This window comes from Zootermopsis nevadensis, unplaced genomic scaffold (assembly GCF_977971745.1).
Source record: "Zootermopsis nevadensis isolate Lab colony 2312 unplaced genomic scaffold, Znev_1.0 Znev_ptg000025l, whole genome shotgun sequence".
Classification (NCBI taxonomy): Eukaryota; Metazoa; Arthropoda; class Insecta; order Blattodea; family Termopsidae; genus Zootermopsis; species Zootermopsis nevadensis.
Genome location: NW_028259157.1, coordinates 4,618,092 through 4,643,783, shown reverse-complemented (window position 1 = coordinate 4,643,783; position 25,692 = coordinate 4,618,092). Strand labels below are relative to the sequence as shown.

Here is a 25,692-nt window from a genome sequence, read left to right as displayed (position 1 = left end):
CGAGAAGGATGTGGGATACAAACGCACGGCGCTGAACTGACTGCTTCATTAAAATGAGACCTCCCAGAGATTAATGGACTCCGTGTTACAGAACGCGGTCAACACTGCATTAGAATCCAAGAGATACTATTCAAACCACAAACATCTCTCTCACTCACTCACACATACAGTGCGTCTATTTCATTTCTTGCAACAGGCTAAAAAAAGTCTTTTAAAACCTAATATGTTATCCATTACACACCACATCTTTGTACAAATAAAATCCGAAAGCGTATTTACAATCCCTGTCACAGATTTTCTTCCTTAACTCTCTCAATCTTTCTGAATTCGTTCTTATCTGCTCAGGAGACTAACACACAGGAAGACCATAAATTGGCTAGATTTATTTTTAATTTAAAAACTTTACAACAATTCCCTGATAAGCACCATCGAATGGGACTGTGATTATGAATGATGAACTGGAGTAGACATGAACAAATAGATCGTGACGTATTTTAATTTAGTTTTGAGTAGTTTTTTTTACAAGAAATGAAAAATCTCAAAATTTAAAATGTACTTCAAATGAAGGATCTGCTATTGAATGTGAAAATCTGGAAAACCACAGATAATAGCCAGGAGACCGGTTGCTTTTGTTTGTAATTTTCTCAAACGTCCAAGATAGAATAATTTAACGTAAGCCACTCTAGAGTCCCTGCTGATTATCCTCGTTATAATTTTTCTCCAAGTAGGTTAATATAGATGTTACTAACCGGTGTAAATCACAAGCGGGGAACCAACTGCACCGGTTCACATTTAAAGTGGACTTATTGTGACAGGCCACGGCCATTTACTTTCAGATTTCACGTATCATCAAATTTATTTCACGGTCAAAGCGGCTGAAATGGCGTCATTAAATAACCTCATAATTTGCTGATCGTACTCGCAGTACAGCTTAATTTCGACAGTGAGTAACTTCCACATCGTCAATCAATAAAACAGAACAATGATGATGGTAATATAAAGTTGTGATAGTAATCGGAATGAAAGCAATCGTGAAAGTTGATAATACAGTGTGTCCACTGATAAACCGGAACGCAATTGCCACTTCTCGGCTCTCGGCAGGAAATCCATGACTCACCGCCAAGAGCTATAAGATTTTCCCTATACGATCAAATATCGTTCCATAAAATGCAGGTACATCGTAAAATCGATGTACCTGCATTGTAAGAGGTGATTAAAATGATGGTCCTATGACAGTTGAGTTTCGGTTTATCAGTGAACATGCTGTAGCAATAATCACGATGATAATATATTTGTAACGACAGTGTACGTTAAAAAAACTGCAATGACCAATTGAGAATTAAAGTTTTAAGTCATGTTAATTGTGAATTAGTAATGTCGACATTGAATCCTACAAAAACAGTTAGTTTTTAGGAGGTTACACACGCCCTTTGGTTGGGCGACAGCCAGGAATCATCTATTAACACACAATCGGAAAATGAGGTCTGTTTCGCTAAGGTGTCCACATAGACCTAAAATAAGATCAAACTTCGCTTAGACCGGTCCCGTCCTATCTTCTCTACCTGAGGCAGACAATAATCTGGGATGCCCCCAAGTACGCCCGGTTCAGAACGGTTTAACGATGTATGTACAGCCCTTTCTTATTATCAAACACAGGAATTCTTTTTAGTTGCATATTGGATAAAGTTATCCATGGTATTAATCATTGGACCACGCATTCTTCATCTCCTCACTAGGTGGAAGTGAGTGATTAGCTACAAGCTCCCGTCCGCTTTAGCAGCATCAACGAAACAGCCCATGAACAGATTACGTACCAAAGACTATGCATTTTTTATTCTTTTATCCTATTAACCATTTGAACTCCACTGGTAAATATATGTACCACCTGCTTTAATAATCAGTAACTTTTTTTTATGGGTCTCGTATGATTCTCAGAATAAACAAATGTCAATACTACGAACAGCATTAGCCAGTTTATCTTTGTAATGGAGAAGTGTTGTGTTTGCTTTGAGGTTCGGACTAAATTGTTAAATATTAGACCCTTTTCTACTTCAGAGGGTTGAGGAATGAAAGAACGCCTGATTTGATAAGCGATACAAAATGTCTTGCAAGTAAAAAACCATTAAATATGTAAGTAAATAGTTCGCAACTTGCATATGAGTTATGAATCTACTTAAACTTTGGCAATTAACTGACATGCCGCATGATTTAAATATTGTAGCATTAATTCAAATGAACTGTACTGGATTGGCTCGTTTGGAATGATTTACAACAAAGTAACTGGTACAGTTGTTAAAATAAATGAATTTACTACATAAATTCTTATCATTGCTTATGCATTTTGTTACCCACTGCATATCCTTGCATTCTTCACCAATGCCCAGACTGTCCTGCGTTCCCCTCGGCGTAATATTAAATAAAAATAATGTAATATTTTGTATGCGTCTGTTATCACACTGTTACTTCTCTGGGAGTTGGTGAAATACATTACAACAGCTTGGGAACATAAATGTTAATGTTGCGTCGTATTCGATTCAAAGCCATACAAATAGTATATAAATACTACGTAAGAAGATTAGAAGCAAAGGAAAAGCGGTCTCAAGAGGTATGGGGTATCATTGCCTTCAACACTGCGCATGCTCAAAGAGATTGTCTGCCTCGTGACCCCATTTTACAAAGAAAATGCGGAACAATGCTTTTTCTCTTGGGTTTGAGTCATGCAAGATATGTTTGGGACGTACACATACGGTATTTCCGCCATCAGTTGCAAGACGCATTCTTCATTTAGTAATAGGTTTTAAGGAAAAAAGTACGTGAAGTTGGCCTTCTACTGGGTTGTTACGCCGTGTAGTCTGGTAGAAGTTTACCGACGTTTCAGAGGTCCTTGCTGCTTCCATCATCGCCCTGATGATCGCTGTGTCGTAAGACCGTTTCTATATTCTTATCCTCCCGGTGTTCAAATAAGATTCATCACAAAAATGCTATGCATGTTTCTTTTTCCTTCCACTCGAGCTAAATATACAATTTTATCTCATATTGATTTAACTACACTAACTAGAAGAATTTCAGAAAGTATTGCGTTTCTCGCTAGGTAATATTATTGTCCATTGGCTGAATTTTTGAAAGCCGCTTTCTTTCAAATCCTTCTCTACTCACCATCCATGATAATATTCCCATCCTATTCGACGCTATAAGCGTATAAACTCAACAGATGAAAAAAGCATATTTAAGTTATAAAGGAATCAGAATATAAGGGAACAAAGGCAGATGGGATGTGAGCCCACTGCTGAGTAGATAAGACAACCAGCAGATCCAAATTCCCACGTCTCTATACACCTTCATTGAACCATTTGTTATAGCCTAAATGAGAAATTTAAGCACATAAAATATTCATGAACTACTGTTATGGCATTCAGTGGAAATGATGAAGCATAGAGACTCTAAAAAACTGGTATCTATAAATTTCTATCTATTGACACTCGATGTATCATCCCGTACATATAAACATACACATTTTCAGAGAGGTGTGCTGTACATAATAAACTTCAAAGGACTTTAAGTTGGAGTAAAAATGTAAAATTTGGAAAACGTTCAGTCACTCAGTGCCACTTAAACACACAAGGCATGAAAATGATATCTCCACAAACAAGATAATTCTTCACTGTTAATAACTTACTTTAAAACGCCTTACAAATAAGAAGTAGGCCAGAACCAGCCTTTGCAATGCTCTGGTAAAAGACGTACTAGTATCTGAATAACATTGATGTAGTCGGATGATGGTGGCAGCAAGGACCTCTGAAACGCTGGTAAACTTCTACCAAACTACACATCGCAACAGCCCAGAAGTAGAACAGGCACAGTAACTTAAGCTCTTTACTTAAAATTATTGAGGTAATAACATAAAGTAATATGATGTGGTGTGAAATTGTATCACGTGTTGAATAATGAAAAATACAAAGTATAAGTTGGATAAGTCGGACAGAACTTGTGACTGAACTACGTGAGTTGTTTCAGAGAAACGTGGGATTACAGAGGAGTGTTCAGGATCTTTCTAACAACGTAATAAACTCGTGTTTCTAAAGGCAGGCGTTGGAGATTGCTGTTTTCCGCGTATTCGACACAAGTTTAATTGGAAATTTCGCAAACTTCTTTCGTTACATTTTTTTTCCAGCCTTCATCGACAATGAAACTCGATACATGTTATGAAATAAGCAGCCAGTTAATTGAAAGAATGTTGGCATCCAATTACCAGGATGAATCCATGCATAAAGTACAAGGTATTTGTTTACATCGAAACTTGTATTTACATCACTGCTAAGGAGGTTTTAGAAACTAACGTTGCTTATGGAAAAGAATAGTTTTAAACACGGCGAATGAGAGACGTAAATATGCTTACAGTACTGTGCTCTGAAATAATAATAATTATACTAGTGTAAAGCAGCAGGCGGTTCGCGGCCTAATTTTGTACACTCACAAATTCTGATCAGATATTTACAGTGCATTCACTGATAAAGTTGAACGCAACTGTCTCATCCCGGCTCCCAGCACAAACTGCTACAGAACTGCCCAGCGCTCTAATTTATTCGTAACATGTTTTTCAGTGTCTTCACCTCTGTCCTATCGGCATTAAAGTTTCTAACATCGCCTAGGCTGTTGGGGCGCAGCCCTTCGCTTGGTTTATCTTAATACCTGTCGTCTCCTGTCCTGTCATAGGCAACAGTTGGTTCATTGCTTTGTGCACAATACCACACCAATGAGAAACCTTGGCGAACTTATCTGTTTATTTGGAGACGAATGGATAAGAGCCCGTTAATCTAAACCTCTGATTTGTCTCCGCCATTGTGTTATGTTATTAAAGACTTTCATACCGAACTCAAAGCAGTTCAAGATCAGATACATAGCAAACACTCGTGGAATATTTTATCAAAAGCTAGTTCGCAGTCAAAGAAAAGTACACATCTGTAGCGTATTGTTGTTCACATAAGATTGCGAATCGAATTATCGTTACGGGATCTACAATCATGAATCTTGGTGTGCCATAATATCGTACTGTGTGCAAGACCTCTCTCATCATAGGCTGTATTTTGTTCGCGATCACTCTAGCTAGTGTTTTCAAGTATCCATTTACTGGTAAATCTCTTATTGGATGCAAATCTCTTGTTATAGGCGTATTTGGCGAGGCGATTGTCAGAATCCATCGAGGTTTCCTATCTGAAAATTCGTTATTCCTTTAAAAGGTTGGGATTTGAGGTTTCCAAGACGCTGACGTCCATAATTCAATCTCTGATATTTGTGTCTCGATGAATTTCTTTACATCCAGTGGCATTTTTATCAGATTTCCTAATATTTTCATGCTTATTGATCTGAGTTTTATAGATACGGAACTTCTCTTATGATACTCAACCAAGTTGTGGGTGATTTGTGAATGTAACTACCGCTGATAAGATAGGAGATTTCGGCTCATGTCAGACATTCTCTATTATTTTGTGCAACAACTTAGAAGTGGTAGAAATCATCATAAGCTCACCCTTCGTCTAGTCTGAAAGGCAAGTTAAGACGCTCTTAAGATAATGTAAGGAAACCAAATGTACATTTTTTTATTACTTAGTTGTGGCCAGCCGCCCCAAAATCAATTACATGAATGACAGAGCCCATCAACTGATGTGGAAGCTACTCGAGGAATACAAATTTAGTTTTGGAATATGTTATTCCTATGACAGGGATCGTAAGAAACAGTTCAGACAGAAATGAAAAGTTCTTATACAAATATATTTAATCACGATGTCAGAAATTAAAAACACTCCCAATTTTATATTCATTTCAACTATAATAGCGATGGCGAAGCAAAAGTTCATTTTGCGTAATGATATAGTAGCTGCTTTTCTGGTTCCTGCAAGATTACGCCGAGCTCGGCGACGATAATTTGCATGCAGAGACTGAAGAAAACCATGACAGACCTTGGTGAAGCTTGTCGGTCTTCAGGCCGAGATTCGGATCGGAGATCTGCCGAATACGAAGGAAGAGTGAAAAGTACTGATAGCGACGCTGGATAATACGATTCGTGCTGCTGAAATTAGGCCCATGCATCGACCCTTCTGGCCATCCGCATCTAAACACGGTTATGAATGAGTGGAGCTTTTTCGTTATGCTCCCAGACAAAGATTAGGTATCAACCCTGATGCTCTATTTGATTTAATTCCTTCATACCTGAAGACGGTGAAAGAGTCAGTCTTCGAAACGTACAAATGTTTCTTTCCAGGAAAATTGTTCAAAGAAAATTTACTTATACTGAGCCATTGTCACGAACCATAGAATATCGTAAATATAATTAATTTAAACATCAGACTAGGATTCCGACAAATTTTAACGGATAGGCCTATACTTCATTTAAAGTTTAATTCTGTTTCCAGGCCATCATTCTGACATCTTCCTTTGAAGTTTAGCAGTCATGTGCATAATCCACACACACACACACATAATGTCTCGTTATAGCAGTCACTGACTATAATCTCTTTCGACGGTAGTCAGACAGACAAAGCCAGTGTTCTTCGTTCGAACGTTCCCCGAATTCTATATTAAAGGACATACTTCGACGTTCCTTTTTTCTCGAAAGGCATAGTTACGATTCCTAGAAGAAAATTTCGTTATTGTTAATTCAGAAGTTAAAGAATCCCACACTCGAGCTGGATTCGGCCAAGATAAACCAAATGATAATCGATTTTTCATGTCGCAGCTTACTAATTAAAGTGCCGGACGTCAGGTATTAGCACTAACACTTTTTACTACAGAAGCCCCGCTTTCGATTCTCGGACGGGAGACCTAAAATCATGAAATAAGTTCTTCGTAGTTTTCTGCCAATCCCTCCAGGCAAATTATGGAATCGTACTTCAAATGCTCTGCTCTGTTTGACAACTGTTTCAATAATACAACATTTTGGTTAATGTTGATTCATTTGGGTTGAAATGCCTTTATTTTTATTAGTTCTTTCGATGGATATTTGGTGGGCTGCATCATGATTTAGAAACGCTTTTAACTCCAGAGCTATAGGTTTTTCTCGTTAAAACTTAACATATAAGATTGAAAATAAACTCCCAATAATTATCAGTAATTAAGCATATTCTGTTACTCTTCCTTTGCGTTAGTATTTAGCATACGAGCTATTTTAACAACGCTATTTAAACTGCAGGCGTTATTTTTATATGAATCTCTTTAAATAATTAATGTGTAACTTCGACAGGAAAAATGTAGAAGAACGTCTCTTGTGGTGTGTCTGAAGGGCATTCATAGGGAATATTGAGAAAAACCAATGATAATCCTTAGTGGTGATAATTATAGCTCCCACTGAATTCGCGTCGGGTAAGTACCGAGTATCCACCAGACTCGTCACCACTGTGGTAACCTATTCAGTTCACGAGTTGTGCCTTGTCAGCAAATGCAACTTCATATTCCTAAAGTTAATTTTAGTCAACAGCAAAACGACTTAATTTTCTGCGCTAATGATGGGGTTTATACAGAAGTGTCTGTTTGCAGTTAATTTGTCATCTGATGCGGTTGGAAATTGTTTCGCCTTAGTTGGATGAGGTTAACCAGCTACTACACTGCTTGTTACTGAACCCTATTAAGGGTCGAAACGTTAGTTGTTACAACGTGTCAAGTTATAGGTAATATAGAGTAATCCAAAATGTGCGTACCAAGTTTAATGCTAATCTGTGATGAATACAAATCTCATTCAAATCAGCATCTCAAACTATTTATATTACAGTGTGTTCATTGTGTTTACTTTCGAAAGTTTTTAAAATCGGTTTCAGTCTTTGATGTTAAAAGCCTACCGCTTTGAGAGTAATCTTCTAAAACTGGTCCTATCTTGCGAAAGTTCTTGACGAGGTTTAAAACTGTGTGCCTGTCTGCTGTCAACTTTGACGCAAAACGTTACCTGGAACACTCTTCTGACCATTTGTGGGTTTTAGGATGATCAAATGTGCTCTTTGATGATGGATATCCGCTGCTGGTGCTGTATAAAATCGAACTGAAACGAATGATGAACCAATGTCTTGAGTAATACAGTGTGTCAGCAAAGTTCCTTTAGATTATAATTACTTGTTGCTAAGAAAATTGAGTTTAAACTTGGTAACGTACATTTTGGACCACTCTGTATCATGCTTGTATGTGTGTTTCTAGTATCTTTTGAATCAATGCAAGGATTATACCAGTTATTATGTTGGAAACCGTCCATTGTCTGACATAGGCTTTTGTCTGATGCTACACAAGGCGTTTATGAAGTTGGATGTTCTACCGTGTTCGGATAATTGCTACGAACAGTGATAAGCCTTTTATTGTTCCTTATTTTAAGATTAGTGACAAAGATTTGGACTGAACCCGGGACCTTCTCAAGAGCAGTATAGTACACTAAGCACTAGACCATTCTTTGGCATCGCCTCATCACTATTCCTGACCATTTTCATGTTAAGTGTGAAGCCAAGAATACGATGTCCGCTCATAAATATAAAAGTGTAATTATACATTTTGTTTTGTGTGGATGTGAATCTTTATCTCTCGCATTGAGGAAATCGTATGAATTGAGGGTATTTGACAACAGGTTACTGAGGAGTATATTTACATCTAAGAGAAGGAAAGTGGCAAGAGGCTGGAGAAGTTTAATAATTTCATACAGTATTCTTCTCCGAGTACTGTGAGAATGACCGCAAAATCAAGACGGTTGAGGTGGCATAGGAAGCGTGAGAAATGCGTACAGAATTTTGGTTGGATAAACCTGAACGGAAGAGACCGCTTGGAAGACCTAATTGTAGAGATAGATATGGTGGGACGGCGTGAATAGAATTAATTTTGAAGATTTCTGTCTTCTGGGCGATGATTCATCGCCCTGATGACGGAGGCAGTATGACTTCTGAAACGTTGGTTAACATCGACCAGACTACACAGCGCAACAACCCAGAAGACAGAAATCTTCATACTAATTCATCGCCCTGATGACGGAGGCAGTATGACCTCTGAAACGTTGGTAAACATCTACCAGACTACACAGCGCAACAATCCAGAAGACAGAAATCTTCATACTCACCGCTGTGAAAACCTCAAATCATACAGAATTAATTTTGTTCAAGACGGGATCAGTGGTGGGTTCTTATGAACACAGCATTGAACATTCGGGTTCCGTGAGTGGCGGCGAAATTTATTGACGAAATAAAAGGACTTCGGTCCATATTACGAGATAACATAGAAATAGCGTTTATTTACACGCCTGAACATCATGATGAACGTAGAATCGATTATAAAGTCAACTATTTTCCAATTAAATAGGCCTAACCTGAGTACTGAATGTACTGTTATGGAAACGCATTCAATTGGCTTGCATTTCTACAAAGCGCAGTTGGATATTTCTTCTATTTTTACAAAAACCAGGGTTCTAATTTAATTAGACCCAGGTCCCATGCTACCTGTGGTGTAATACAGGGGAACACAGTTACATGATAAGGGAAATAGAAGGCATTTGGCGAGTATCCAGAACAAAGGAAAGAGTTGTCATCAGGCAGTTGGTTGTCGCTTTCCTTCACATGACACGTTCTCGTCTGTTCTAGCAGAGCAATTAGATGGCAACTTCACGGTCTCCTAATCAATTTTTAAGCTTGTGTATGTTCCAGGATTACTACACACTAGTGTCTGTGTTGTTATGAATATTTTCGTATCATTTACTACATGCAAAGTGCGTCTTCAAGCTGAGGAAATGGTAGACCACTGCCAGATATGGAGAGTGACTTTACTCGGAGCCTACATGTCTGCACCTCATTTCCAGATTAAATATTTTGCTGTTTAGACTTTAGATTATAGAAAATAAACTAACAGGTGTAGAGCTTTCCTAGAATTTACCTTCTTCGTGGACGTAATTTTAATTTCTTATTGCCTTTCTCAGATAATGTTGAATTATTTTCTTGTAATAATTACAATATATTGATAGGATATCATAAGATTTATTTAGTGATGTATAGTAACAAATCCAACATGTCAAATCGTTATTTAGTAGAATTGATATTTCAGACACGCGGAGGAATAAAACAGAAGTATGGAATATAATCTCAAAGAGCCGGGGTAGCTCAGTTAGTATAGTGACTGATTGCGGACTTGACGACTGGGATTCGATCCCCAACACAGGCAGAGGATTTTTTCTCTAACCTCTGCGTCCAGACCACGTCCTGCCCAAAAGGTATCAGGTTCCTTTCAAGGTAAAGTGCGGCAGGGGCCTGACGCTGACCACTTACCCCTTTCTAGTGCCGACATTATGAATGAGCTTACCTCCTCTCCCCCCGAGCGCCTACATGGCGTATAGTGGGACAGCTTCACTTTTTACTTTTCTATAAAATCTAAAATGACTGGAAATATGCAGGAAAAGCACAAATGGTGTTCAGTGGCACCTGTAAAAGTGGCGTCAGTAAACAAGTTTCATCCTGCTGTATTTGTCCTCCTAATTTGTTCAATAGTAACTTGAAATTGGCCACCACCGTTTCCGCCCAGTTCATTGCTCATTATTATCCTTTAACTCTTTGAAGCCAAAGCTCATCTAAATAATATTTAATAATGCAGCCCGTAACGCAAAGAAAACAGAACATTTCGCCATTACAAAGATCAACTTGTATATATTATTTAAGGAAAGAATCGCTGTTTACACCGATAATGATACAAACCCATAAATATGAAATGTAGAGATACTGGTCGATAAAGCAGGTGGTACATATAGTTACCATTCAGCTTCAATGAGTGAATTACAGATAATTATGTTGGACGTTGTCTGATATGTTTTCTGCGACGTTTAGGGAGTTGATTCTTCTCCAGTTTTCTAATTACTGGTTCCAGTTATGCTGATAAATATATTTTTATCGTTCCTCTAGTGACAACGGTCGAGATAAATCCGGAAATGTTTTAATATAAAATTTACATTCATGCCATATTAAGACGTGAGTACGGTCAACTTTCTGTAAATTCTGTAATTGGTGTATATGTAACATACAGCCCTATCTCAGCCATTTCGAACGCAGTTACGACGTAATAAACCAGCCATTATCTCAAACATTTGTAGAATCATCCTCTCATCTCATTCAAAGCAAAATTACTTCTAAAGATAATACAGCATCGCATATCGTATTTGGCTATTGTCAACGAGGTGATGAGCTACTGTTAGCTTCTCAAGGACTCTGCTGCATGGGGTTCCACAAATAGAGAACGATTCAGTAACCAAATTAATCCTTTACAGCAGAAGTTCGTCTGAATAACATTTAAGAAATCAGTCCTTACCGCAAGAAAACACCACACGTCTCCGTCACAAAGATACATTTGATTAATGCTGTTTAAGGATATAATCCTCGAAGATTTCTGTCTTCTGAGTTGTTGCGCTGTGTAGTATGGTAGATGTTTACCAATGTTTCAGAGGTCGTACTGCCTCTGAATTCACCGCCCTGATGACGGAGGCAGTATGACCTCTGAAACGTTGGTAAACATCTACCAGACTACACAGCGCAACAACCCAGAAGACAGAAATCTTCATACTAAGAATCGCCCTGATGACGGAGGCAGTATGACCTCTGAAACGTTGGTAAACATCTACCAGACTACACAGCGCAACAACCCAGAAGACAGAAATCTTCATACTAAGAATCGCCCTGATGACGGAGGCAGTATGACCTCTGAAACGTTGGTAAACATCGACCAGACTACACAGCGCAACAACCCAGAAGACAGAAATCTTCGTACTCACAGCTGTGAAAACCTCAAATATTACGAAATAATCCTCGTTTACAATGAAAAATCACACGAAATCCATGAATGGCTGTACCACTGTTCGTTAAAGCAGATGGTACATACAACTCGGCTTTAAAGGGTTATGAGGTTCCTACAGTAATTTATTCCAGGCGCAGCAAAATTATCTCCAAGATTCAGGACGTTTTTTGAAATGCTGATCGTTACTCAGTTGATTTCTATACGATGAACCAATCTCGCCATTTCTGTAAGTAATTTTTGTTACTTGCATTGCCGTAGTGGGCTTACACAGCGACGCATGTTTAGAGAGACAAAGGTAGAACGGCGAGAGAGATTTCTATGGAATTGTTGGTTTTGATCAGACCGGTGTCGCCAGGGACTGAAAACAACAACTTCGGGGTTTGGGACTTCACGTGACTTCCAGTATTAGTTTACGTGTCATGCGTTGTGCTGTTTTCTGTACTTGGTGGGGTGAGCTGGGAGAAAGAATTCTATGTTACATTTACAGCTGTTACGTATAGATTACCCTCTTTGCAACGAATATCTTTGTTTTGAATTTTACGATCAATTTTTAAATTTGTCTCTTTAAATCTTTGATATATGTAGGAGGATTCCTATGATCGAAATGTAATTATTAATTTGTTTTGAGAATTTTTCTTTAATCTATTTGTGTGGTTCTCTTCCTGATGTATTTTAAACTACGCTGCTAATATGATCTTCCTTTCTGTGATGTAGTCAATAAATCCCCATGTTCATGGAACACACATGAAAGTTGATTATCCTATTAACAAACCCCCACTTTTAGATGCTATTCTGAGCCATTTTAATCCTACCCACACCCGCACAAAACATTCCCTAGGTCTACGCCTAGGTCTCCTAAGTGAATTGAGAACTCGGCTTCTGTGGAGACGAGATGACAGCGATGTTCTGTGTGGGTCAATAAATCGTTTCCCCTTTAAAAAATTTAACCAGCAGGTTGCTGTGCTTTCGTATAGATAGTAAAACATGTGACCTCTAATCGATTTATGACTAGTGTATGTAATTTAACTAAGAAACATGAGCGAATTAAATTTTAAAATATACCACTACTACTCACCATAATTAAATCCCTAAGGAACTGATCTGTCAGCAAAGTAATTCATGACGAAGATAGATCAATGCATGAATCACAAAACTATGATAATTAAATTTACTTTTGAATGAATTTAAAAAGAAAGTGGCTGACTACAACGTATGAAGATGATATTTGCTATCATTCATTTCATTTGAATTCCTTCCTGAAAGGAGACATTGTTGTTGCTACGTATGTCAAAAATCTGCATACGTCATTTGCAGCAATGACGCATCTAGCAGGATTGTGTTTTAATGCACAGCTCACGCCGAAAATAGAGAATTCTCTTATTTCCCTTGTAGGCGCACGAATACCAACAGTGTCCATGATGAAAGGACAATTTATTTTGCCCTTAAAACATTAATAAGAAATACAGCATCGAGATGTCGTCTGAAAAAAGTTTTAAAATTTTAACAGTTTAACAAAATTCAACTTTTTAAATATAACTTGTTAACTCAATAGCTATGTAAGTCAGAGGCAGTGCCTGTCAGGGGCAAGAATTTTTCTCGGATATAATGTGAAGCCCAAGCAGCCTATAAAATGGGTGTCGATATCGTAAGACAGAGATGGTCGGAGGGTGATGCTTTACATTCACGATTCTATTCGTCTTTGTGATGTAGTGTTTGCACACTGAGAATGTTACCGGTTATATTTATTAGATTTATTCAAAACCTGGCAACTCATATAACTCAACATCTGAAAGAAATGACAGCCAATATCAGACGAAACTTCTGTGGACAGACAAACCTAAGATTATATATTAAACGACAAGATAATACACGTCCATAAAGGTTTCATGGCATGCAAATTTAGAACAAGTACAGGATTTTCAATTATTCTCCACATTCTAGGTCTTTACTGGTTGTTTATTCTTGATTTACTTAACGACACCTCTCAATCAAATGTTAGAATGACTGCTAATGACAAAATTGGAAAGGGAACCGAAGACACTGATCGTGACCTATTTTAAGGCATACCTACTATTCCAGTATTTGCATGGAAGAGACTGAGACAACCATAGTAGACCTTCGTCACCAGGTTCTGTCAGAATTAACACGAGTTCCAACAACTTCAACTTTGAGGTCCTGTCTGTAGCGGTTCTAACATCAGCCTTAATGCGAACCGCCTAGAGTAGACCATCATCAGTGCAGTGAGACAAAGTTTACGTAAACTTCGCAATATATATGCTGCATCTAACCGTATAATAAGCAATGTTGGTTGCTTGGTTGTTCATTTTCGGTTGTTAAGAGATTCTGGGCCGTATGTGATAATGTTCATGAATGTGTGTTCCCACAATGCAGCACAATTATTACAACCTCGATATAAGATTGAATTTCTGATTGTGGTACATTAAATTGCATTAATATTCTTTAATTAAGCGAAGATAAGCAATGTTTTGTGTTATACACAATTAATTTAAATTTTGTAATGCTTCTTTGTGGAAACAACTGAACTAGAAGACTGTTCACTCACACGGCCTTCTATGTGCATGTACTTCTATACGTACAACGCAGCAAAACAGATGTTTGCGTGTTAACTCTTCGCACCTTCCGTAACTAAGCAAAGATAAGTAACGAATTTAATTTTTAAGTTCTGCTCAGTTGCGCTTTTCAACAAAAATGTGTTTTAAGCTCTACTTTAAATTTCCCCGTCAATTTTGTAGTTAAATTATACTGCATTATATTAAATATAAATCCTTTTAATGTAGTTTATATAATGCAACTTATTTTTCAGACATCTGATGTAAGTATTCAGCGAAGAAAGATGACAATTTGACTTTGGGCAGTGTAATATTTATACTGTTTACTAGGTCAACGGTGTATTTTTATCTCTGCTAAATACGCATCAGTACGAAAGACGGGTGCGAAGTAGTACAGAACACATTTAGATCTTACACCGAGCCCAAATTTGTGTGTACTTTTTCATGTTTATTTTAAACATTCTACTTATGCCCCAGGTTGTTAAGTATCTGATAGAAGATTTGAACAAACAAATTGTGCCTTATATAAAGGACATCCGACAGCCAAGTTATTTGCTTTGTGTTTGATATTACTCTTGTCTGTTTTCAGAGGTTGATTTATGGGTTTGTCGAGAAATAGGGACAGTATGGGAGTGTGGACTGCATGCAACTGACTCAGGATAGATAGGATTTTATAAACATTTTAATAAACCAGCAGGATAATGGTTTAGCAGGGTGAAATGTACTTTGATAGCTCTGTTAATTAGCTAGCGTCGAATGACATTATTATTATTATTATTATTGTGTCTTTTGAGGGCACTTTCTCAATAAGTGAAACGATTTAGAGAGTGGCCTTGATTGGATCTAGCTTGGTTATTTGTTTTAATTTTATTTTTATTTTGTTCCTTGTATTTTATTAGTGTTTACTTTTTACTTATTAATTATTTTATAATAAATTAATTTTGTATAATTCTGTATATTTATATATTCGGTTTTTTTGTATTGTAAGGTTTGTATTTTGTTAGTGCTTGGCTGTTATTGGCGTTTAGGCTGTTGTCAAGCACTTTAATAAATGAATTGAATTGAATTGAATTATTATTATTATTTAAATAATGTTATATATTTAGTTTATTGTTTGTTTGTTTTTGTATTGTTAGTGCTTGGCTGTTATTGGCCTTTTTGGCTGTTGTTAAGCACTTTAATAAATGAATTGAATTGAATTATTGGTATTATGTACTGGGATTGACGTAAAAGGCTGCCGTAGTCTATATTTAGTTACTAGTTTATTTTCTGGGAATGACTGAGGAAAATCACGTAGATTATCTGTCAGTAGCCGTGCTTTTGAACGCAGGGCTTTCCGAATACGACGCAGTATTAATACTTATACCACCATATTTTTATGCTAAGCGGTATTTTGGTTAATCTTCACCCTGAAAACACCTGCATCGCCCCGGAGCAAGTAGTAAATGAATTGCAGCAGCCTGATATATCGGTAATGTTGTGCAATGGTTCTTAACTGGTGGGTCGCGACCAGCAGGAGAGTCGAGAATGATGTGGGGGTGCCAGTGCTGTGTTCAGTTGTTTTGTCGTTGTGCGAGTGTGGGAAGAAACGTACCCCACTCTGGTGTTTGGACCAGTTTCTCGAAGTACTGTAGTAAATTTAATTTAAATTAACTTTTGCAACAACTTTTAATATACGCCCTTAATTCCAAATTGAATCTAAATCTGTCGAGTTGTTTCCGAAATGAAACATACAAATGAACGGACCAATCTTATCCTTATGCTTTCAAGACATTTAAATCTTGCAAAAACGCATAAAATCATATTTAATTCTCATTGTCGTCCATCGTATTTATTTAAGAGACATGTCGGTTTAAAATAGATGGAAGTATTACGAGAATTCGTTGCATTTTAGGGTTTAGAAGGATTATAACAGATTTCGGTTTCACTCGTAACAAAGTCGGGTACACCCAATGGCATAATATTCACGTGACAAACACATTTGCACTAGTTGACGCTGTTTAACTGTAAAATTTCGCAAAAAAAATACAGGTAACAATTTTCTGAATAAAGCAGCAAAGGGGAAGCTAAAAAAGAGCACGCTTTGAGCTGTCTGTAATTTTACACACCGCTTCGTACTAGCCAATGCATCCTATATGTTTCGGCTATAACACTCCTGTGTATTTGAATTTCTTTGAAGCAGTCTCGACTGAAGATAAATAATTAAATTATTAACGTGATTTAAACCTTTCCACGTGGATATGATTTATGGGGATTAACATGTAAAAATAACATGCTCATATATTACGTTGGGATTAATTTAAATACCACATTTTACGTAGAATGTTTAGCATTAGTTTCTATGTATATTTTGAAAGATTTGAGAGGATTAGCATGTAAAACTAACATGACCTTGCATTCTAATGAGATTAGTTATCATGTTTTAGGACTATTACATTCAGTTCTCCAAAATAAAATACGCATGTTCTTATAAAATGACTTAACAATTCTGTAGATTCGTGGTTGTGAGCCGGCGTAGCTCAGTCGGTATAGTGACTGGCTACGGACTGGGCGACCGGGGTTCGATCCCCGACGGGGGCCGAGAATTTTTTTTTTTTTCCTCTAGTCTCTGCGTCCAAACCGGCTCTGGGGCCCACCCAGCCTCAAGCCTCCTCTACAATGGGTACCGGGGTCCTTTCCCGGGGTAAAGCACGTCCGGGGCGTGATGCTGACCACTAACCCCCATCTAGTGCCGAGGTCAAGAATGAGTAGGAGCTATACCTCGACTCCCCCCAAGCGCCTACATGGCGTATAGTGGGACAGTTTTGTAGATTCGTGGTTTTAGTCCCGACACGCATTATTTCGGAAGCTTTCGTCGTACTTTGATCAGTTCCCGTAAACTAGGAGTGTCAACCTGTGGCCCACGGCATATGAAAACATATTCAGATGTACCAGTACAGCTCGTTTCACGTGACCAAAAGATTACAGTTCCTTGATCATCCATATCAAAGATAATATTAACCCGATGTAAATAGTTTTAAGCTCTAATACTACCTGACCTCAGTTTGTTTAGACTTTTTTCATTATTGGCCCGCTAGATATTAATTCACGTGCAAGTTATCAAGAAAAATAGCTACAAAGCTTGTACATGTCGCCATTTCTTGCGTCTTACGTTCCCGTATTGTCAAAAATTAATTCGTAACATTTTAACAGTGCACAACTCCACGTGCATAAAACAAAATAGACGAAAGCTTCGCTCTAAACATGACAAGTGTGTGTCAAATGTCAGGGCAGGGCAAAGTTAATAAAATTAAAAATATGCACACAGCATCACGTTATTGAAATTTTGTTTTATGGTATTAGCAATGTTTCTTGAAATGCGGAAGCCTGTCTGCCGCCCCTTCAGCTCGGTGCCCTGGGCGACAACCCAGCCCTCCAGCCCCTGCCGATAACTCCTAAAGAAAAAAATCCTTGTTACTTGTAATGTTTATACACAACGCCAACATTCTCCCAATTCATTGATCCACATTCTTACGGTTTATTACTCACTGTTATTCTTACGCAACACTGTGCAATCAGATTCTCCTAATTAATTCCACGATGCAGCGTATTCCTTCAAAATTTATAGATCAAGAAATGTCCTGTTTCTATGGAAACCATGGTTTATTCATGTTTTCACAGAGATACACCATTGAATTCTATCGTAAATCAGTTGAATCCAGCGTTCACCATCATACCCTAGTCTCTAAGATTTATTTTAATAGTTGCGTCCCATCTAGGCCAGGGTCTATCAAGTGGTGTTTTTTTTAGGTTTAACATTTTTACTTCCCAGCGCTTGCTAAATGCCTCGCCAATCGCAGCTTCCTTGATCTAATCATAATAATAATATAGGTTATGAGTACAACTTATGAAGATCTTTATTGTATTATTTTTTCCACGTTTCTGATATCTGCATTTTTAGGTTGACACGTTGAAAATTATGCATTTATTAAGCAACAAAAATATCGTTTCCATACCTAAATTAACCGTGAAAATTTGGGACATATTAGCAAATAAATATTCAAACACCATTCATAGCAGAGCTCTGCAGCGAAGAAACAAGGAAGGAATCATTATGCTGTCATAGGAAGAACAGAGATGCAACTTACCGCTTGAAATTTTTCGCTCTGTGGGGAGACTGGTTGCACTGTGGAATGACACCGTTTTCGACTTCCGACTGTCGGACGAGGGCTCAGCAATTTTTTGATTCGGAGATGTTCTGTATATTATCGCGCGTCTATTGCTGATGTTAGGCCCAGGGCGATAGGTTCCCCCCGACTCTTTGAACGTGACACCCGGAGTTCGAAGCGCTTCTGCCATCACACACTGGCGTGAACGGGTCACAGGGCCATGGTCCCGTCAACCATCAGCCTGTCTCGCTCTTCGTCTCCAACTGAATCATCGTCCATTCCCTGCCCTCATCCTGCAATGTTTCCCCTACCACATCCCAGCCGTTCTTCCCAGCGTAGGCGGATCCATAAACCTCGACGCTGTGACGTCATAAGGATAAACGCCTCGACGCACCGCGTCGCCTCTGCTTAGCCCTCAGCTCTATGACGCCGCTTACCGGCACAATTTTGTACTAGCTGAGCTGACAGTTCAGTCGGTAATTAGAAACTCTGTATGCAGTCATTTGTTCTTGGTTTAACGACGCTGATGACAGGGACATCTCCGTCAGTTACATGATGTCGAACAGTAGCCTACGATAATTCTCAGTGATGAATTAGGAAGGATGTGGAGGGAAGCATACATGAAGGAAATTAGGAAAACCACGAAACATCTCAGAGAAAATAGGTCAGAGCCGATAATCGAACCCCAATCCTCTTGTGTAATTTATAGGCTCTTACGTCGAATGTCGAAGGTTGAAGACGGTTGTCTTCTAGGTCGTAGAGCCATGTAGTACGGCAGAATTTTACTAACGCTTAAGAGGTGCTTGCTGCCTCCATCATCAGACTACCAGACTACACGGCACTACACCACAGCAGACAGCCATCTTCATACTTGCCTCCATGAGAACCTGAAAACCTACTTGGATTAAGTTGGGTTGCGTTGCGTTAAGTGCAGACGCGGATTGATGTAGCCAATAGAACTGTTACGAGTAGTGGATTCTTATACGATGTTTACACATTATATTATGACATGTTCCACATCCTTGACTTGTACTTGAAGGATCTATGGAATGTAAATAAATTCTAATTCTAATACAGAATTTAAAAGTTTATAATAGCTGACACTAGAGTGACTGAAATAAATGCTTACGTGAAACAAAGCGTGTACTTGGGGGCAGAAACACGAAATTTTTACTGAAAGGTCCACAGGTAGCGCCTTCTCGTCCGTCTGGTAAATGTAAAATTAGTGAAGGTAAGGTATTTGAATGAGAAAAAGGTAGAAAATACATTTATACTCCTACGAAACATGTGCCTATGTACCGTGTAAATATAAAGCCACCGTCCTCCGAAGACTGGTAATGACACTGGCAAATGTATCTACGAGAATGTTTAAAAACTAGCAACGTTTGGATTTTCGTTTACGAACATTACTAGGAACTGTGCGGTTTCGTATTTGCACTCTGTGACCATACGGTCACAGAGTGCAAAATAACTCGTTCATAGAAAATATAGTAATCTTTGGCTGTAAGACCTTTCACAATTCTTAACTATCCATGGAATGTGAATCGTCGTTTGTTTCATGGCGTCGTGTGTTGATATTTGTGGCAGGTACATAACAATAACGTGTAAAATGTGAAGTATTGTACTGTGCAAGATTGACTGCAACAATTTTTAATTTTGTGTTATTTACGTGATGTTTAGTGCACACAACGTTCTACTTATGCACTGTTCGGTGATATTCAATCGGTCGTGTGTGCTCAATACTCTATCCTCGTGAAGGTTAACATGCCCATCATTTTAAACTCTTCGTTTGCTGCATTTGGTACAGTAACGACATTGCTTGTTTTAGTTACTTTGTACATTTTCAATGTGGTATATGAAGTGCAGCCGGTACCATTTCTTGACGAAATATTTCACATTCCACAAGCGGAAAAATACTGTAAGGGACTGTTTGGAGAAGTGAGTACGATGAAAGTAGTTGTGAAAGTCACCGGAGTGTCACATGGCTCACACAGAAAATTCTGAATTATTTAACCAGTGCAGGATGATGGTCACTGGTAGGTCAGGGTACAAAATTGATGCGTAGCAAATGTGGCTTACATGTAGCTCTCCTGTTCTAGCTGTGGCGTTACAAATAAATTATTTCACTCCATGAAAACTGAGCCTCCTATAAACGATATAGTCCTGTGATCCACTGATGCCTGTCATGATACAGAAATTTGTACTCACATGTACTGCCAGTGACCCTTATAGAAGCCAATGTGTTGAGTCTTTACTGCTTCCAAGTATCTGTAATGATATGAATAAAAGTATTTCTTTAATTCACAAAATTTAGTTATGAAAGACTTTTTCAATAATGTGACCACTATCCTTATCACTGGTAGAATTGATTTATAATGTGTTAATTAAGTAAGATTTTTTTAATTCTATTTTTTATTGAACTTTTATTTGTGTATTTCTTTTATAGTGGGATCCAAAAATTACAACTTTGCCTGGCATGTATCTGCTCTCAGTTGGTGTTCTGATGCCACTGTCTTCTGTGTTGGGAATAGATCTCTGTGGAACATACGGTTTACGTATGATGAATGTGTTTGCATGTTTTGCAAACTTCTATATTATGTACAACATACAGAAGAGGCTGTATCCTGAAATGAAGGTAAGTAAGAAATATGTTGTGTGAGAGTTGATGTTTTCACTGCTCTGAAAATCAGGACTGTTGTCTGAATTATGACATGGACTATTTTGCATCATATCCCAGAGGACTGCAATCCATAGTATCTGTAGCTATAGGCTTGATGGTAACAGCATCTTACATTTACAGTAGAGCCAGTTGGTGTATTGCAAAATTGAAGCCTTCTTCAGTGATGTCACTTACCTGAATAATTGTCTGCTCATGCAGGTTAATTAGAAGACTGCAGTTGTAAATTTATCTTCTCGTCATTACAGTTGTGGAGTTTTATCTGCCTATAAAGAAAGAGTTAACTTGTGATGAGGTATGCAGAATCACAGAGAACACATTTAGGAAGTGTGTACACCTTTTCAATGTTGTTTTAAATTTTGTTTATTCTTCCCTTTATTTGTGTGTATAATTGACAGTATACTGTTTACTTTTGAATGTTGGATTTTAATATGCATGACTTATACTTGATTTGACCAGGGTTTGGAGTCATCATTGCAAGTTCTACTCTCTGCTATGAATCTAGCTATATTTCCTCTCCTGTATTTCTTCACATTCCTGTATTATACAGATGCCATTGCAACAGGCCTCATACTCCTCACATATTTGTTGCAGCTAGATGGTTGCACGTTACTTGCTACTCTTACAGGTATGTATGCATTGAAAACCTCAAGGGAAGATTAAATATAAAGTAATAATTATTTTATCAGCAATTTACTGCAACCATTATGGTTGATTGTTAGCACTTCTGCTCAATCTTCAGGTGCTCCTGCATCCATTGATCATAAAAATATTACAAAGTATCGACCTTAATACTATGTTTGATTGTAACTGTAATTCTCACAGAGGAGTGTGTTTACAAGGTACAGTAGACCTTATCCTTCTAGATCCTTACTTATTGGTGATTGCTGATGGTTTTTCTATCTTATTTGTTGGTACATAACCTCTGCAGTCGAAAAGTAGCTTAACTAACTACAGAATTTCACAGCATTTGGCTGTTCACATATGAGGAAACAAATGTATCATTGGAATGGTGAAAATCTACTTCCTACAGTTTTTACTTTTGCATTGTGTTGTGACCAGCTCATATTAATAATTGCATAACTTTTTTTCAGCCTCGATTGCAGTTCTTGTACGTCAGACAAATGTCGTGTGGGTGGCTTTTATTGCTTTTCTTTCAATATCGCATGTGTTGAAATTACACATACTTAAGTATAATAGCAGACTCTCACCAACAGTATCAAGATCTACAAAGTATCTTCAGGTTAGTATTCCATTTTACAGTATATGTTTGTTGTTATAAGATGGCCAATTTTTAAAAGTACTGATTCTGTTTAATGATTTCTCTTTCAATAGTAGCATTGAATCCAGGCACAATGCAAAATGCTTTCCTGTATTTGTGTAGGCATATCTCATTGATTGAGCATTTGGGTTGTATTTAATTCAAATCAGATTTCTTGATTGCTATCCTAACTCATTATTCATTAAGGAAATGAAAGAAGTGGTAAAAATTTGTTTGTAACCCCCCCCCCCCCTCCCTCTATTGAGATATTTAACAATGGTCACTTTCGTATTTTAGCAGTACTGTTAAGCTGGCTGTTCAGTGTATGATACACCTTAAAACTTGTGCTGAATACTTTTAAGTCCCTTTAACCCTATTACTATTATGAACAGAACATTTCCAATGAGCAGAAGAGTAGGTGAAATGTGCGTTACAGTTGGAATGGTTCTGCAAGGGTAGTGTGCTGTAATATCAATTTTGTTGATATATTGATGTAGTTTAGGCTGATCATAACAGAGGGCAGTCATGATCTTACACATTGCTATTTTAAATGTAAGAACTTTATATTGAAATGTGTGGGTGTCTAAATGCTCACACTAGGATGATTATTGGTTTATTCACTTCTAGGAAATAACTATTAAGTTTCAGGCTCACAAGGCACTGAGTATGAATGTGGTTGTCTAGAATTTGTTCTGTGTAGTCTGGTAGATATTGATATGTTTCAGAGGATCACCAGGATGATAAACTGCTCTGAAACCTTGGTCAGGATATACCAGACTACATCCCAGAAGGCAGCCATCCTCGTTGTAACTGGGAGATTTTGTGGGTGGACATCTACACGGCATGCTATATAATTTTAACATCTGTATTTCTGTTTAAAAGAAATTGAGCTATGGGACAGAGTGGGTGATATAATAATAGATTTATTCACTTTTGAAGACTGGATATGGGTGTTATTTTTATTACAGGTTTTGCTAGACACTCTGCTTCAAACATGGAAACGTGGGTTCACATCTAGAGTACAGTTGGCTCATAACATTCTGTACAATTCTGGAGGCTTCATAGTGATTGGTCTGTGTTTTTTGGGCTTTATCTTTTGGAATGGCGGCCTTGTGGTGGGTGACCGATCAGCACACCAGGCAGTGCTCAATTTTCCACAGCTCTTTTACTTCTCTTTGTTTCTTGTTGTGTTTTGTTTTCCATACATGGTTATGTGTGTGAAGCGAGTTCTGGTGACTGTAATCAAACATTGGATGCTGATTTTAATGCTAATGTTAGGATGCATTGTCATTATTCATTTCAACACACATGTGCATCCGTATTTATTGGCTGATAATAGGCATTACACGTTTTATGTTTGGAAAAGATTGTATGAACGACATTTCTTAATAAGATTCTTGCTAATTCCATTTTACTTATTTGGAGCAATTTCTGTAAACCAGCTTCTAAAAGAAACTGATTTGGCATTCCGAACAGGATACTTCGCTTTCGTTACTTTGTGCCTTGTCCCCCAGAGGTTGTTGGAATTTCGTTACTTTATTGTTCCGTTCTTAATGCTGCGTTTACACATTCGTCTGAAGACATGGTGGCAGTTGGTAGCTGAATTCATTCTATTTGTTTGTATCAATGCTAGTACTATTTATCTTTTCATTACAAGAACTTTTTATTGGCCAGATTCTCAGGAAGTCCAGAGATTTTTGTGGTGAGATTACTTTAAGTATGTTTTTGTTCCTAATTCTATTTTTGCTGTTTGTTGTATAGGAATAGGGAATTTAATTCTTTGTACTGTGTGGCTGCCAGTGAGGCATAAGTATTGTGTTTAATGATTCACACATAAGACATTGTATGTGGTTGATAAAGGTTACATTGAAAATTGGCTTATCATTTTTAACCAAAGAAGTACAGGTAAATGCTTGTAACTGTTATTTGTTAAATACTCTTACAGCAAACTCTCTTAGGTTACATTTACTTCTGTTAGGAATAGCGATGATATGCGTCTGGTTTTGAGCAGTTCTTGTCAAGCTGCGGCGTTTTCCATTGTCTTCACCTTATAGTTTTAATACAACTTGTCAGTACTTTGAAGTTTCTTAGCTGATGTTACATCATTAAATGTATTATTGCCCCAAGAATTTATTTTAATTGTGATTTGTATTGCTTGTTGCTAAATGTCACATCTTATATTTGAGGTTTTGTGGGAGTTTTGATTGTAGTAACTGTAATAAATGAGAAAACACAATTGCATTGGAATATAAATATTGTTTGTATGCCTATTTTTATATTCCAATACACTACACGGTATGCAGAGTTTTAACAATTGCATTGGTTATAAACTGTATACTTCTTCTTCCATTTCTTGACCGTTACTTCGGTCTTCCGGTGCCTAATATTTTTTTCCATTCTTCTCTGTTTTCCCATCCTTCTGGAGGTAGTTTCCACTCTATCATGGTTCTTATAATTCTGTTGTTCCATCCTGGTCTCGGCCTTCCTTTCTTCCATTTCTCTTTTGGTTGCCATTTCATAGTCTTCTTTGGTAACCTTTCCTCCTCCATCCTCTGCCCGTGTCCGTACCAAATCAGTTGTCTTTTCTCTATCTCCTCAATTATATCTCGATTCATCCTCATGATTTCTCTAATCCTTTCGTTTCTCTCTTCTGGAAATTCCAGCCGCTCTTCTTAGGAAATCCATTTCCATTATTCTCAACTTTTTTTTTTTTTGTTTCAGGAGTTGCCAAATTTCGGCTCCACAAAGAGCCACGCTTTGTATATTCTCTCTTTCGTTCTTTTTGTGATATTTTTGTCCCATAATATTGTATTTTATTATATAGAGGTTTAGTGTATATCAGTATTCAAGTACAATTGAATCCCTTCTGAGTTCTGCTTTATTAATTGTTAGATCAGAAGGCAACTGTCCTCTTTATTTTGAAACAACATGTGGTTCTGTAGCACAAAATATTTCACTGTGCTTCAGAGCAGTCTGCTTTCAAGACAACTGTATCATAGAGCCAGCTAATCCTTTGCATGTCAGATACTCCATTTCCTTTCTCTCCTTTTTAACAACCCGTTCTTCAAGTGTCTGAGCACATGATTTCATTACTTTCAGGACTCATCCTTTGCCTATGGAAAATATTACATTGTTCACCTCAGGTCCACCAGATCTATCAATCGCACGTTACACGAGCCACCTACCAGGGTCTTATCTGTGTCATTCATTAATTCTTCTAATTGCCCTTTAATTTAGTCACTCATTTTT

The 25,692-nt window shown here is 37.6% G+C and overlaps 2 protein-coding genes across 5 annotated transcripts in view; one reads left to right on the top strand and one right to left on the bottom strand.

Annotated features, from left to right (window-relative positions):
* The window catches only part of LOC110828217 (inactive phospholipase C-like protein 2), a 67,319-nt gene extending 48,492 nt beyond the window's left edge, over positions 1–18,827 (bottom strand). Inside the window, exon 1 of the mRNA XM_022060729.2 lies at positions 18,485–18,827. Coding sequence (XP_021916421.1) covers positions 18,485–18,695 — 211 coding nt within the window. The 5' untranslated portion in view covers positions 18,696–18,827. The remainder of the gene's footprint in view (positions 1–18,484) is intronic.
* Alg10 (alpha-1,2-glucosyltransferase Alg10) overlaps positions 1–24,696 on the top strand; it is a 29,373-nt gene extending 4,677 nt beyond the window's left edge. Inside the window, exons 1-5 of one of the 4 annotated variants that reach the window (XM_087356124.1) lie at positions 19,984–20,092; positions 20,952–21,140; positions 21,642–21,810; positions 22,277–22,425; positions 23,412–24,696. In XM_087356124.1, coding sequence (XP_087212250.1) covers positions 20,982–21,140; positions 21,642–21,810; positions 22,277–22,425; positions 23,412–24,149 — 1,215 coding nt within the window. In that variant the 5' untranslated portion in view covers positions 19,984–20,092; positions 20,952–20,981 and the 3' untranslated portion in view covers positions 24,150–24,696. Of the gene's footprint in view, positions 1–19,983; positions 20,444–20,951; positions 21,141–21,641; positions 21,811–22,276; positions 22,426–23,168 lie in introns of those variants that run through there. The other 3 variants (XM_087356122.1, XM_087356125.1, XM_087356123.1) reach the window with 3 other exon arrangements.
* The last annotated feature ends 996 nt before the right edge of the window (positions 24,697–25,692 follow it).